The 16,574-nt window shown below is 36.9% G+C and overlaps 1 protein-coding gene across 2 annotated transcripts in view; it reads right to left on the reverse strand.

The window, feature by feature from the left end:
* Positions 1 to 366: 366 nt before the first annotated feature.
* The window catches only part of VCAN (versican), a 120,821-nt gene continuing 104,613 nt past the window's right edge, over positions 367 to 16,574 (reverse strand). For both annotated transcript variants that reach the window (XM_006053108.3, XM_044947329.1), the window contains 3 exons: positions 8,665 to 8,809; positions 2,505 to 2,687; positions 367 to 2,358 (listed from right to left, as the gene is read on the reverse strand). In XM_006053108.3, the coding sequence (XP_006053170.3) occupies positions 2,231 to 2,358; positions 2,505 to 2,687; positions 8,665 to 8,809 (456 nt within the window). In that variant the 3' untranslated portion in view covers positions 367 to 2,230. The remainder of the gene's footprint in view (positions 2,359 to 2,504; positions 2,688 to 8,664; positions 8,810 to 16,574) is intronic.

Genomic DNA, 16,574 nt, shown 5'->3' on the forward strand with positions numbered 1-16,574 from the left:
GATCGTAACAGCCTCTCTCTTAGGCTTGTTGGGAGATGAGGCACATGAAACACTTGGCCTGGTTAATAGGAAGAATTGTGTAAGTGTGACCTATCACTTTTCCTATTGCATGTTTCTTTCATTTTTGAGATCAATGCCTAAGAATGAGGTTGTAAACATTATCAGAATTACTATCTCCAATTTTTGCAGGGACATTTATAATCATCTCTCTGCTAGCCATAAAATCATTTCATTCAAGCCAGCAGCTTATACTCCATGATAGATCTAGAATGTAAAAATGTTGGTGCACATTAGGATTTAAAGTTATAAATATGTAAATAAATACATGTCAATATAAAAAAATGTAAATAACCAGACCAGTCACAGTATAGTAAAAGAAGGATTTTAGGTTTCTTTGGTGAAACAAAAGCAGGTATAAAAAAGTTACAAAGATTTTAGGTTTTCATTCACAAAAAAAAACAATCATTCACATTTTACACTATACATGTTATAATATAAATACAGGAACGTATTATGTGCATTGTAATGAAAGAGGAAAAATAAAAACCTCATAGGTAGACACAGAGTTTTTCTGTGCTCTAGAACACCCAAAGGTTGGTCACATTTAACACAGCAACCGAGGAAACTTGCCTAAAGACAGGGTGTATGATTGTGGCCACTGTAGCTCCTTCTAGTCAAAAGAGGTTTTGAGAAAAAGAATCCCTGTTGGGTCTGCTCTTTTTCTATTCGCATTTTATTTTTTATCTTGAGCTCTCAAGATCATTCTAAACTAAAATTAGGAAAAGACACCTAAATGCTTTCTTTCCATCACAGGGTTTCTTTAAACATTAAATTAAGCAGATAATAATTCAAAGTCATCTTTAGCAGTCATTTTATTCAAATTAAGGGGAGAAAATGGAGTGGGAAGAGATAGGGAGAAATTTCAACACATACACTCCACCTAATAAGAAGCAATGCCCATACTATTTCTATATATGTGCTCCTTGCTTAGAATGGGCCAACACCATTTGCTGAAAGCTATACACTTTTCCACTCTTCTTTATAATAAAACACTTAATGCATTCTATCCATCACATTATTTAATCAGGGACAGAGTACCTAGATTATACGATTCCAAACTGTGAGGAAAGTATAAAGGCTAAAACCGAAAAATAACTACCAACTACGTCAATGTTCAGGTTTGAGGGAAAATAACATCCAATAAATTAAATCAGTATGGCTTACTTCATTTATTTATGTATGCTTCACAGCTGCAGCATTCATACATGAACATTCAAAACTTTATAAAAGATTAAAATGGTTATATATACAAAATTTCTTTCTTTGAATGTGTGTTGTTTTAACAAACCCCCTCCCTCCAGAACCCCAGGTCTATATCCATTTGAAATGTGTTGATCTGTAATCTTGCAAGTTAGTGTTAAGAAAGCCATTAAAAAGGAGACCCAGTTGAGTTAATAATTAGCACTTTGACCCCTAGAAAATGCTCCTGGTCATAGAAAAGTCCTCCATTCAGGCCTTTCTTGTAAGTGAAAAAAAAGGAACGCAGCAAAAAAAAAATAAAATAAAATAAAGAGTTCCATGTTGCAGTCTCTAGTTTCGTTGGGATCCCATTAGCCAGGCTTCAGCATCACATGGAAGCCAATTGTACCTGTGGTGGAAATGGGACAGTGACCTACACAATTTTGTGTTTGTTAATTGTCCAGCAAAAGCTGTCTTCAGTCCTGCTGACAAAGAGCAGGGAAAACCATTTCCAGCCTAAACAAACTACAAAAAGCAGCCGAACCAATGATTAAAGACCTCTAAGGCTCCGTAATCATCATTAAATATGCTTGAACTCAGTGTGACTTTTTATTTTATATACAGGATTAAAATCAACATTAAATCATCTTATTTACATTGCCATTGGTGCTGAAATGGAGCTTTTTAAATAGTACAGTAGGCTGGTATACATTATAAAATGGTCTGCACTGGAGGCAAATAGAAAACTAAAGAAATTAGGCTGGAAATGGTTCCACTCTGCTCTCATTTTCCTTTCTTTTGTTTGCTTTCTTTTTGAATGCCAATACTTTCATTTAAAATGTTTTGGGAGCACAGCAACCCAAAATGACTGGACTGGATGGTGTTCCAAAAATCCAAACCAACTGATAATACTTCTCGAGGTGATAGGAAAGGCACAGGAAGTTAGGACTTTGGCTGAAATGATGAAAACATGTGTTTGCCATTTTAGGGATCAGCGCCTTGATTCTTGCCACCTTCGGCTCCAACGGTGATCATGTTTTGATGTATTTATTGAATTGTCCTTTGCTGATGAGGAATTTTTAAAATATTTCTTAGAATAAGTCCTTTGGTATGCAGATGCTACATGGAAGGAAAGAAAGAAAGAAAAGAAAACACAATAATATTACTTGCTCCATACCCTAAACTACCAATACCGTAGCCGTAAAATGAGGGTGTCTAGTACTTGTTATAGCATGGTTGTCCATTCTTTCTAAAGGACCACTTACGGTTCAGGCAGGTAATTTTAGGCATAGCCCATCTTCCATTTCCTAGGCAACGGATAGTTGGAAGGTGGCGTTGAATGAAACCATCTTTGCAGTGATATCTAATCAAGGAGTTGATTTCATAACGAGGTTTCATCTTTCCAAAGGTCTTGGCATTTTCTACAACAGGGGGCTGGCCGCAAGCAACTAAAGAAAAGTAAATTGGGTTATTTCCAAATAATCTAAATATTTCTGTTAGTATAAGACACTCTTCTTTTTTTTTCTTTCCTTCTTTATTTTACCCAATCAAGTACCTTCAGTAATCATTTAGACTAAGAAATTGACAAATTTCAAGACAAAATGAAACATTGAGGCTTTGGGCCTGGTTTGAATCTCAGATTCTGTCATCTTGAATTGTGTGTGTGTGTTTGTTTTTTTTTTAAAGGAACCATAGGGCACGTGGTTATACATTCATTTGTCCATTTGGAAGAGCTACTTTTCTGAAAAAATTCCAAATTAAAAGGCATCTGTCTCATGTCACTATGTGGCCTGTTGGTTTTGTCTCTATCCCAATGGTTTTATTTACCACTCACCTTCACTTCAAACAGGCTACCCTTGCAGCTCAGCTGGTAAAGAATATGACCACAATGCGGGACCTGGGTTCGATCCCTGGGTTGGGAAATCCCCCTGGAGAAGGGAAAGGCTACCTACTCCAGTATTCCAGCCTGGAGAATTCCATGGACTGTATAGTCCATAGGGTCGCAAAGTGTAGGACACGACTGAGTGATTTTCACTTTCACTTTTCATTTCAAATAATAATAGATTTCTAACAATTAATTATTATTTCCATTTCTCTGAAAAAATGTACAATGTATAATAACAACATAGCTCTAAAATATGGACTTTTCAGTGTAAATAAAATACATCCAGGTTCAATTATGTTTATTTGTTCTTTCTGTCTTCTCTATGGAGACAGAGAGCAAGTCAGGACATAGTATTCATGCCTCAATTTTGTAATTACCTTATATATATAAATTTCAACTCTTAAGAAAGGTAAGTAAAGGTAAATCTTAGAATATATAACCATCATTTTTAACCTAAAATAAAAAATTCTGAATAGCAACAAACTTAGTGATGATAGAAATAGTAAAAAGGAAATAACAGGTAAAAAAAAAATTTGTAATTTTGAAATTCAAGAAGGTAGGAAAATTGATTCAACAACATTTGTATTAATTTGTAATTCTACTCATATCAGCGTACTTGCTTTAAAAATATACTAATTTAACTCTAAGTGATTGTGTTTTGCTATATAGTTCTAATAAAAATATAACTTCACTTCAATATAATTTCCCTGAATGACATTTCCTACCCATAGTTTACTTTAAGAATGCCATCACAAGGCCTACAAGGAATGTCATAGTCTCTCATGAAATAATGCAAATCTTCAATGGGAGAATGATTACCAGAAACCTCGGAACCAAGATGTTTAGATGTCAACATCCTAAAATAACCAGGCAAGAATACTAGTGTGGATTGTCATGCCCTCCTTCAGGGGATCTTCCTGACTCAGGGATTGAACCCGTGTGTCTCTTATGTCTCCTGCATTGGCAATTGGGTTCTTTACCACTAGCGCTACCTGGGAAGACTATTAAAAGGTCGAGAATGTTAAATTTATTTACATATCCAGAAGGCTGTTTACAACCATATTCTTTTGCAGTGACAAATGTAGGTTTAACTTAAATATTTAGCTCTTTAATTTACTTCTGCCTAACAAAACAAGTTAGAAAGTACTGACCCTATAGCAAACAAAATTGTCTTTAATAAAACACAATCCAGGCATATTTTTTTCATTCACATAAGAAATTGTGTCTCAGATAGCCATAACCTAAAAATAGTTTATAAAATCCTGCTATCTAAAACTAAGAAATTAGAAGTATTTATGCATATAGTTCCTTTTCACAAATTCCTAGAAGGTAAACTGAGAATTCTATAATAATATGTTATTTTCAATTAATAGTCTACACTATATATAGTTCAATGATAACCCCCATCTGCATATCTACATTTCTTTTATTGTAATATGGAAAGTCTATACTAGGGCCCAGACACCAGTAAGTATCAGAATGAGATAGCAATGATATCAGTTAGATAACTCATACTTGATTCTGGCAAATTAAAAGTTGTCTTTAAATTTGAGAGGAAAGCAATGTATAGATTTCTTCCAAAACTATAAATGAAGACTTATTTTGAAGTTAAAATAATTCAAGGAGTGTGGTATTGGCAAGGAAAGGCAAATAGACTAGAAATAGATCCACATATATATGCTTGATATTTGACAGAGCAACATGGCAGAGCAGTAGCAAAAAGGTATTTTTTTTTCATTTGGACAATTGGGTATTCATATGGAAAAAATTTTGGTTCCCTACCTCAGAGAGTCCATGGGATATCAATTCTAGATGGTGCACATATATAAATGTAAAAGATAAAACTATAGAGCATTTAGCAAACAACATAGGATATCTTTCCAATGTTAGGGTAGGTAAGAATTTCTTGAGACACAAAAAGGCTTAAACCATAAAAGAAAACTCAACAAAATAAACAACTCTATTTATCAAAAAATGCCATAGGGTAAAGAAAAGCTACAAACTAGGAGTAGATATTTGCAACATACAATCATCAAGGGATTAGAAACTAGGACATTAAAAACAAAAACAAAATAAAAAAAAAACTGCAGATCAATATATATAAGAGAAGCAATCAATCTTTCAAAATAAGCAATAGAAATGAGCAGATAGCTTACAAAAGAAGAGCTATGCATATATGAAAAGCTTTCCAAGAAGAATCATCCAAGACAATGCAAGTTAAATCAGAAGAGATAACATTTTATACCCACCAGACTTGCAAAAATTTCAAAGTCCAATAAGATCAAATGTTGGAGAAGATGTGGAGTAACAGGACCCCTCACACATTGCTGGTGGGAGTGCAAATTGGTACAACCACTTTGGAAAATAATTTGGCATTTTCTAGTAAATTTGATGGTATATATATCCTATGACTCAGCAGTTCACTCCTGGAGAAACACTCTATGGAAACTTGCAGAGATCTACCACAAACAAGTTCAAGAATATGCATAGTGACATTGTTTATAATTGCAAAAACACTGAATATAACCCAAATGTCCACTTGTAGAACTGATAAATAAAATGTTATATAGTCATACAATGTAATACTACACAGCAGCAACAATGAAGAAATATAGCTACATGCATCGATGACGTGGATTAATCTGACAAACATAATGCTGAACAAAAAGAGCAAGGCACAAAATACAAACTTAAAGTTCAAAAATGTGCAGAACCAAACAATTTGCTTACAGATACAAGCATAAGTAACCATTTTAAAGAGAAAAGTAAGGGAATTAAGTTATTATCTGTGGTTGGATTTGGAGATAAATGGATGGGATCGGAAAAAACCTGCAGAACGCTCCAAAGATGCATGAATGGCACATACTGAGGTTTGTTTTTTTTAATGTCTTTTGTAAATGATATAATTCTTCTTTGTAATTAATTAAAACTACCTATGTCTGTAAAGATGTATAAATTATCTGTAAAGAGAAATGAGTCTATATAGACATTTATAAAATTCATAAAATTCCCCAGGGTAAAGATTAACAAAGAATTAAGTTTACGTAAATAAAAATCAGACAGTAGGGAGATAAAATATATGAATTGTTTTGTTTTGGTTTCTTCCTCGTTTAACAAGGTAGACCTAATGTTTTGTAAATCTTTCCCCATTGGGAAATGTATACCATGATGCTGCTTTTGTGAATCCTTTTTAGATATAGGCCAGTGGTTTTCAACCAGGGGCAGTTTTCTTCCTCTTCCCGCTTCCCCAGGGATAGTTGGCAATGGCTAGAGACGTGGATGGCTGTCACAAAGCAGAGGAGGAGGATGGAGAGTGGGGGAGAATGCCTCTGGCATTCAGTGCATAGGGGAAGTGTTGCATGTTCAGTTGCTTAGTTGTATCAGACTCTTTGCGATCCCATGAGCTATAGCCCACCAGGCTCCTCTGTCCATGGGATTTTCCAGGCAAGAATAACTGGAGTGGGTTACCATTTCCTCCTCCAGGGGATATACCTGACCCAGGGAGCGAACCCATGTCCCTTGCATCTCCTGTGCTGGCAGGTGAATTCTTTACCACTGAGCCACCTGGGAGGCCACAGAGGGCAGAGATGATGCTAAACATTCTGCAAGGCACAGAACAGCCCCCCACAGCTAAGGGCTGCCTGGCCCAAAGTGTCAATAGTGCTGCTGTAATATACCCTAAGGCTGTGGTTTCTCCTGTGGTCATGTATGGATGTGAGAGCTGGACTGTGAAGAAGGCTGAGCACCAAAGAATTGATGCTTTTGAACTGTGGTGTTGGAGAAGACTCTTGAGAGTCCCTTGGACTGCAAGGAGATCCAACCAGTCCATTCTGAAGGAGATCAGCCCTGGGATTTCTTTGGAAGGAATGATGCTAAAGCTGAAACTCCAGTACTTTGGCCACCTGATGGGAAGAGTTGACTCATTGGAAAAGACTCTGATGCTGGGAGGGGTTGGGGGCAGGAGGAGAAGGGGACGACAGAGGATGAGATGGCTGGATGGCATCATTGACTCAATGGACGTGAGTCTCAGTGAACTCTGGGAGTTGGTGATGGACAGGGAGGCCTGGTGTGCTGCGATTCATGGGGTCACAAAGAGTCGGACACGACTGAGCGACTGAACTGAACTGAACTGAACTGATAGGAAGAAATAACGCTGGAGATAAAAGAATGTTTGGGTCATAAACTGAAGTATGACTCTGGGGGCATTTGGAGATCTAAGAAGACAAACATGACATTTGGATAAAGACAGGCAGTTCATGAAGGACTTCTTACACTAGGGAACAACAGGGAAACAGCAGGGAAAACAGCAAATAACTTGATTTGCTGTTTTCACAAGCTTAAGTGCTAAAGTAACATATATAGTCAGGAAAGCTGCTCACACAGAAAGGATATTCAGAATAAATTCTGTTTTAGAGAAGAGAATAGCAGAGTGAAGTAATAACAGATAACAGCTGAGTTTCGACTCAGCTTTGTGTAAATTACTGTTCTCTGTCTTTTAACAGAATTTCTCACTGGTGTTTAAGTCTTTTCTAAAATATCTATAGAGTATATATTTTTAGTTTTATTATTTTTATATTAAAAATAAGTCAAATGGATTTTATATTTTGCATTTGTACTTTGTACTCTTAATTGAGGTGGGTAAAATCTGGGTCTAGAAGTTAAATATGCATGTTCTAACACCTTTATCAATTGTAACCAGGTTTAAAAATTGTGATGCAATTCTTGTTTTATTTTAAGGAAGAAGTCTACATAGTGTGGCTTAGAATTCAAACATATTGGTCAATGATAAATACTGAAAAATCAGCTTTCTTAATTTTATCTGTTAATGTCAACTAAGCAATTCTCCTCATTCTAGAACTTATAAATGTTTTTGTTTTATAATTTCTTGAAAATAGTCATAATAGATATAGGGGTGGTATTTTTGTTTTGTGGTTTATGAGCATAGATTGAGCTTCTAAGGGACTGATTGAAAAACTCAAATGCCTATAAAGACCAGGAGCTTAACCAAAAAGGAGGGAAAGTCTGAATGAGGACTGCAATGAGGTGGGGACCACAAATCCCACCAAGGCAGGGAAGTGTTTTTTAGTTGCAGTACTTTAAGCCACTGATAAATTTGAACATGGGCCAAATGGCACTAAGTGGTCTTTTTTATTTTTAAGTAAAAAATAATTCATATTATCTTATGGTATATCCCAGTTTTTTATTTTTGACAACTAATTTTTTTAATGCTTTCCTCATCAAAATTAACAGATCTGTGGGCCCTTGGGGCTGACAGTTGTTTTTCTTAAAAATACTGACAGGTAGGTTTTTTTTTTTTATGTAAATGCTACATTATTATCTTAAGCACTTGAAATCTAAAATGAAGACATTACTGAAAACAAACTTTTCAATTAAATTGAGAAAGTAAACTGTTCCAGAGCAATAAGGATGCTGTATATGACATCCAGCTTATGTCTCAAAGAATGACGTTTATTCTTCCTGAATTTACTTGATAACTGAAATGCAGATCAAGTATACCTTATTGATGGGTTAATCATTACCTGTTCCTTTCTTGCAGGTGTAGGTGAGATGGTAATTGCAGGGAACGTCATTCCACTGGCCATTCTCATGCCAGATAATCACAACACAATCTTCTCCAGTAGAAAAGAAGCTGTCTGGTTGGTTCGGCCTCCAGTTCTCATATTGCTGTAAAAATGCAGGGAAAGATAACTGCTGACACGTACTGTAAAAGCCATGGCTCCAATACAGCACCATCGAATTCGAATGGGCTCAGCAATTCCTGTTGAACAATTTAGCTCAAATAATTTTGGTGGTAAAGATTTTTACACTTTGAGTGGAAAATATGTGTTATCTCCAAGTCTCTCTTCAAGAAATATGCATATTTTTTCCTTCGACAATGAGATCTATCTAAGGAATTTGGTGATTAATAGTGCTTCCCAGTGGTGCTAGTGGTAAAGAACTCTGCTGCCAATATAGGAGACAAGAGATGCGGGTTCGATCCCTGGGTCAAGAAGATCCCCTGGAAGAGGGCATAGCAACCCACTCCAGTATTCTTGCCTGGAGGATCCCACGGACAGAGGAGCCTGGCGGGCTACTGTCCACAGTGTCGCAAAGAGTCGGACACAACTGAAATGACTTAGTGTGCATGCGTGTGTCCTAGATTTCTAAATATGAAATCAATGCTCATTTTAAGAATTGTAACCATGGCATTATTGTTAACTGTAACAACATTAATGGCAGTGCAACAACTAGAGACAAAAATCAGAAACTCGGCACCCTAATCTACATGTTTTCTTCCAGACCCTGTGTGTACGTATACTTTTATGTAGTTGTGATTATAGTGTAATAAAAGGTTCAGTCCTTCATTTATATTTTTATCACTATAAAGTAGCTTTCTTTGTCTTATTGAATTAAATTGTTTTATCCAGATTCTTTGATATATTGATATATATGTAAATTGCTATATTTGTTTTTTATTTATCCAATACCTATGCCCATCATTTTACACTCAACTTCCCTGAGTAGTTCTGCTTTAGACATGATTCTCATGTACACCATACAGTTGTGTTTTGCTTTATGATCCGATCTGCAAGTTTCTTTAATAGGAATATTTATCACATTTGTGTATATTGATATACAAGATAATGCTTTTAAAATACATCTTACTAAAAATGTTTTTTAAATGAATGTTCAGATAATTAAAAAGAATTTTATTGATCTGATGTTTTTCTACTGGTTGCCTTTATATCTTTAGATAATTCCTATTGATTCTCTGGTTTGAGCAATGACATGTAACCAGAAATATCTTTTGCCTTCCACTAGTTTCACTTTTCACTTTCATGTGTTGGAGAAGGAAATGGCAACCCACTCCGGTATTCTTGCCCGGAGAATCCCAGGGATGGGGGAGCCTGGTGGGCTGCCATCTATGGGGTCGCACAGAGTCGGACTTGACTGAAGTGACTTAGCAGCAGCAGCAGTGATACTTGGAACATGGAACAACAAACCGGTTCCAAATTGGGAAAGGAGTACTTCAAGGCTATATATTGTCACCCTGCTTATTTAACTTATATGCAGAGTGCATCATGAGAAATGCCAGACTGGATGAAGCACAAGGTGGAATCAAGATTGATGGGAAAAAAATCAATAACCTTAGATATGCAGATGACACCACTCTTTTGGCAGAAAGTGAAGAAGAACTAAAGAGCCTCTTGATGAAAGTGAAAGAGGAGAGTGAAAAAGCTGGCTTAAAGCTGAACATTCAAAAAACTAAGATCATGGCACCCGGTCCCATCACTTCATGGCAAATAGATGGGAAAACAATGGAAACAGCGACAGACTTTATTTTTGGGGGCTCCAAAATCACTGCAAATGGTGACTGAAGCCATGAAATCAAAAGATGCTTGCTCCTTGGAAGAGAAGCTATGACCAACCTAGACAGCATAGAGATTACTTTGCCAACAAAGGTCAGTCTAGTCAAAGCTATGGTTTTTCCAGTAGTCATGAATGGATGTGAGAATTGGACTAAAAGAAAACTGAGCGCCAAAGAATTGATACTTTTGAACTGTGGTGTTGGAGGAGATTCCTGAGAGTCCCTTGGAACACGAGGAGATCAAACCAGTCAATCCTAAAGGAAATCAGTCCTGAATATTCATTAGAAGGACTGGTGCTGAAGCTGAAACTCCAGTACTTTGGCCACCCAATGTGAAGAACTGACTCATTGGAAAAGACCTTGATGCTGGGAAAGATTGAAGATAGGAGGAGAAGGGGATGACAGAGGATGAGATTACTGAATGGCAACCTGTCCAGTTAGTGATGGACAGGGAAGCCTAGCATGCTGCAGACCATGGGGTCGCAAAGGGTCAAACACGACTGAGCAACTAAACTGAACTGAACAGTGATATTTGCCTTTATTTTAGCACCAATAATAGATGAAACCCTATTCTAGGTACTTGGTATGCATTATCTCTTACAATGATCCAGCAAGACTGGGAATAACTTGGACCTTAGAAATGTTAAACACCCAGAACTTTTCGGTTTACATTCAATTTTTTGTCACCTTAAAATGTAGCCTCCTTATCAAGCAACAATTACATGAAAAACATAGTCCTTATGCCTATTCAAAAGTAACAAACTTTAGTGAGATGAAAATAATATTGCACTATAAATAAGAAAGCAGTTTCCCAGCTTCCAGACTCTTAACTAGAATGTGATGCAGGACAAGTTTGTTCAGGTCTGTCTGACTCAACTTGGGTGCTGCTTTCCCAATATGGTTTGCTTACTGTCAGCTTTTACATCACATCTAATGTTGACCAGACTGGTGGAGACACATTTCCTTCATCTGAAAGGAATATAGATTCAGATTTATGGGACAATGGCAAATATGACATCTCTCTGGGCATACAGATTTATTAATCTTTTCTTGAATTAAATTTAAAATTAATTTCTAGTGGTAAAATCTGCCTACCAATGCAGGAGATGTTAAAGACGCAGGTTTGATCCCCGGGTTGGGAAGATCCCCTGGAGAAAGGCATGGCAACTCACTCCAGTATTCTTGCCTGGAGAATCCCATGGACAGAGGAGCCTGGCAGACTACAGTCCACTGGGTTGCAAAAAGTCAGACATGACTGAAGTGACTTAGCATGCATGCACCTTGAATTAAATTTAATAAGTTTGTGTGTAGAAAACAAACTTATGGTTACCAAGGGGAGAAGAAAGGAGGGAGAGAGAAATTGAGAGGTTGGGATTGATATATATATATATAAAATAGATAACTATACATGAAATAGATACTATACATAAAATAGATAACTAATAAGAACTTACTGTACAGCACAGGGAACTCTACTCAATACTCTGTAATTACCTCTATGGGTAAACAATCTTAAAAAGAGCATGTGTGTGTGTGTGTATATATATATATACAGTGAATAAAACTGATTCACTTTGCTGTACAGCAGAAACTAACAACATTGTAAATCAACTATACTCCAATAAAAATTTTAAAAAAGGGGGAAAAATAAGTCTGTGGTTGCAACAATGAATTAGATTCTATTTGAAAAAAGAGAAGAAAGAACTGAATATGACTGAAGGCAATTGTTCCCAATTCAGAGCATGCCAAGAGCTGTTACTCCATATAGTAAATTTACTAGAAAATGGTTCTAATTTTCCTTTATCCTCAGGAAAAAAAAAATGTGGTTTTTAAAACTTTATAGTGAAACAGCCTAGATCTTTGAAAAATAACTTGTGAGATGAAGACCTTAAGTTTGAAAGGTAGATGATTAAGAGATCTTCTACTTTTCCTTCAATTTCTTTGCTTAACTTTGCTTTGAAATACACATCAATCATGTGAAAATTAAGATAGGAGACAAGAGACCTCTGCTATGTAAAGAAGCGTCTCTGAAAAGTGATACAACTGCAAAGAATTAAGGGGAGGTTAGTAAAGATTTTTTTTCCCCCAAAACACAGAATTAAGGATGTTTTTATTTCTCCTGTGGAAATCCAGAAATTACATGGATTTAAATCCATTCTCTTAGCCTGGAAGGTACCACCGAGTTACCCACTAGGTGACCCTTGGAAAGATGCTTAGAGGAACATACAAACCAAGCCACTCTGCCTGGCAGGTTTTCCTGCAACAAGGAACTGACGTTTGATCTGACCTGGGTTTCTAATTATTTCTTTATTTTTCTTTCCTTATTATCTCTTACCCTCTGTTTTTTTTTTGTTTTTGTTTTTGTTTTGCTATCTTCCTTTATTAGATAATGGAAAAGGAAATGGAGCAACATTGCAGATAGAAATGTCACATTTGTCCTGTTGCTGTATAACTAAACTGTCTTTAATAGATGAATTAAAGCATGATAAAATAAAAAATTAATAAGTAAAGGAATAAGAATCCCTTAAAACTAATAAAGATCTACATTTAATACTTTTATGGTGAAAGATTCCAGAGTTCCTCATATACTTAACTTGGAGCTCAATATTTTCTAGTTTACTTTCTAACTAACCGTTTCCAGGAAACCAGTGAATGTCCTCAAAGGTGGAAAATTTTCCAGCATCCCAACACCATGTGTACACTGTGCAATGCTCCCCTCTCCTTGTCCCTCCCGTACTGTTCATCTCCCTTCTTTGCTTTATTTTTCCTCATAACACTGATTACCTTCTAACATCCTATGCATCTTATTTACTTATTGCATTTTTTTCTCCTTAGCAGAGTGTAAGCTCATTAAGGACAGGAATTTGGGTATCTTTTGTTTACTCCTGTATCCTCAGTGCCTGTATCCTCAGGAGCTATGGCTGGCCCCTGATTGAAGATGTTGTTTCCCCCTGGTAAACTGTAAGCAAAACAATCACAAAGTCAGCAGAGTTAAAGAACCGTTCTGGGAAACGGTTGGCAATACACATCAAGAGTCTTAAAAAGTTCTCAACACTGGACCTCGTAATTCTACTTCTAAAGTGCTATCCTAAAAAATAACCAGAGGTGTGAACATTTTATCTAAAATATTACTTACACTAGTAGTAAGTGGGAAAAATATATAGAGCAAACATATATTCAGTAAATCTTGGGTACAGCCAGACAAATGGGATATTATATAAGCATTAAATATCTTGTTATTGAAGACTATACAGGAAGATGGAAGATACTAAAAGAAGTGTTAAGTTAAAAATCAAAGTACTAAAAATATACAATGATCCAAATTTTACACATACTCTCAGATGTAGCTGTTTGTATGTGTGCATATAAAGGATCAAAAAAAAATTTGATCAAATGTCATATATAAAGTTTATACCCAGTGCTATGAGATTAAGGTAATATTTTATTCTACATATTCTTACAGGTTTGACAACTTGCCTTGAGTAAGTATGAATTACTTCTGTAATTAGTAAAAATGAACAGTATAAAATGATCTATGCAGTGATCAGAAAGAACTTACCAATTTCTCAGCTAGCCCTTTTTTAATCTAACCTCAAGAAATATCATTTCAAGTCATCCAAGTCCCTTAACTGCCGTGTATTTTGCAGCTGACATTTCCTCCTGATCTGAACAATAACCATCTCATTTTCACACTGAAATGAGATTCTGATTCCATGCCACCAAAGTAATTCTCAGGCCTTAAGCTGCCCAGACTCAGACCTCTGGTAAAAGATTTAATTGTTTTGGGTGGGAATTGCATTTGGCTCACTACAGTGATTTAAAACCCGTGTTCTGTGTTGTTGCTTGGCAGAACTGTGGCTTAATGGTGCAGGACCAAAATTTAAGTCTGTGGTTTTTACAAGAATGTCTGATAGCCACAGGCATGTCACACTATTACCTCATATCTGATTGCTCCATTGTGCACATTTATTTTGGCTTGGATGCTTTGATTTTGCTCCATGTTACTGCCAAACTGACTTAGCAAAGGAAACTGCAGTTTTCTGAACAACTTTCTTTGTATCCTTCTGAATTCTTTATAGCCTTATTTAATATCATTTATAGGAAGAAAGAGTAGAAAAAATAAATCATTGATTTTAGGTTTAATAACGTGTTTTTTTTTTTCCACTAAAGCTAAATGTGAGGAAATCGGTTCTGAGTTATAAGAATGTAACCGAGCCTTGTTCATATAGACCGTGACTCATACATACAGAAGTGTAGACTCTTGGATCATGCAGAGAAAAATTCTCTACTTTCACCTGGATTATCTTCTCCTCACTGGGATTATAAGCCAACATTCTGGGTGATCCAGCCCAGATTGACCCTCTTCTAGGATTGGATGGACAAACTAAGAATTATCCCCAAAGACCAGCATGGTTTGGGGAGAATTCATCTTAACATTGCTAACAGAAATAAATGCTGACCAGACCCCAGCCTGCTTCTGTCTCAGAGACTCATGTTCACCATTCTAAACCTTGAACTCTTGTTCTTTCCCATAGAGACCAGAATTAGATCAATACCGTGTCTGAAAAGAAGCCCCTACATTACTTTGCATTTTTATTCTCTTCTGAGAGCAGAGGAAATTATGACATAAAAGTCACACAGCTGATGGCAAGCCAGATCAGATGTAAACTTTTCTAAATGTTCTGTAATAGACTTGCATTTTATCAGATCAGATCAGTCGCTCAGTCGCGTCCGACTCTTTGCGACCCCATGAATCGCAGCACGCCAGGCCTCCCTGTCCATCACCAACTCCCGGAGTTCACTCAGACTCATGTCCCTCGAGTCAGTGATGCCATCCAGCCATCTCATCCTCTGTCGTCCCCTTCTCCTCCTGACCCCAACCCCTCCCAGCATCAGAGTCTTTTCCAATGAGTCAACTCTTCGCATGAGGTGGCCAAAGTTCTGGAGTTTCAGCTTTAGCATCATTCCTTCCAAAGAAATCCCAGGGCTGATCTCCTTCAGAATGGACTGGTTGGATCTCCTTGCAGTCCAAGGGACTCTCAAGAGTCTTCTCCAACACCACAGTTCAAAATCATCAATTCTTCAGCGCTCAGCCTTCTTCACAGTCCAACTCTCACATCCATACATGACCACAGGAAAAACCATAGCCTTGACTAGACGGACCTTTGTTGGCAAAGTAATGTCTCTGCTTTTTAATATGCTATCTAGGTTGGTCATAACTTTCCTTCCAAGGAGTAAGCGTCTTTTAATTTCATGGCTGCAGTCACCATCTGTAGTGATTTTGGAGCCCAGAAAAATAAAGTCTGACACTGTTTCCACTGTTTCCCCATCTATTTCCCATGAAGTGATGGGACCAGATGCTATGATCTTCGTTTTCTGAATGTTGAGCTTTAAGCCAACTTTTTCACTCACCTCTTTCACTTTCATCAAGAGGCTTTTTAGTTCCTCTTCACTTTCTGCCATAAGGGTGGTGTCATCTGCATATCTGAGGTTATTGATATTTCTCCCGGCAATCTTGATTCCAGCTTGTGTTTCTTCCAGTCCAGCGTTTCTCATGATGTACTCTGAATATAAATTAAATAAACAGGGTGACAATATGCAGCCTTGACGTCCTCCTTTTCCTATTTGGAACCAGTCTATTGTTCCATGTCCAGTTCTAACTGTTGCTTCCTGACCTGCATACAGGTTTCTCAAGAGGCAAGTCAGGTGGTCTGGTATTCCCATCTCTTTCAGAATTTTCCACAGTTTATTGTGATCCACACAGTCAAAGGCTTTGGCATAGTCAATAAAGCAGAAATAGATGTTTTTCCGGAACTCTCTTGCTTTTTCCATGATCCAGCGGATGTTGGCAATTTGATTTCTGGTTCCTCTGCCTATTCTAAAACCAGCTTGAACATCAGGAAGTTCATGGTTCATGTATTGCTGAAGCCTGGCTTGGAGAATTTTGAGCATTACTTTCCTAGCATGTGAGATGAGTGCAATTGTGCAGTAGTTTGAGCATTCTTTGGCATTGCCTTTCTTTGGGATTGGAATGAAAACTGACCTTTTCCAGTTCTGTGACCACTGCTGAGTTTTCCAAAT

Source organism: Bubalus bubalis, chromosome 9, assembly GCF_019923935.1.
Source record: "Bubalus bubalis isolate 160015118507 breed Murrah chromosome 9, NDDB_SH_1, whole genome shotgun sequence".
Classification (NCBI taxonomy): domain Eukaryota; kingdom Metazoa; phylum Chordata; class Mammalia; order Artiodactyla; family Bovidae; genus Bubalus; species Bubalus bubalis.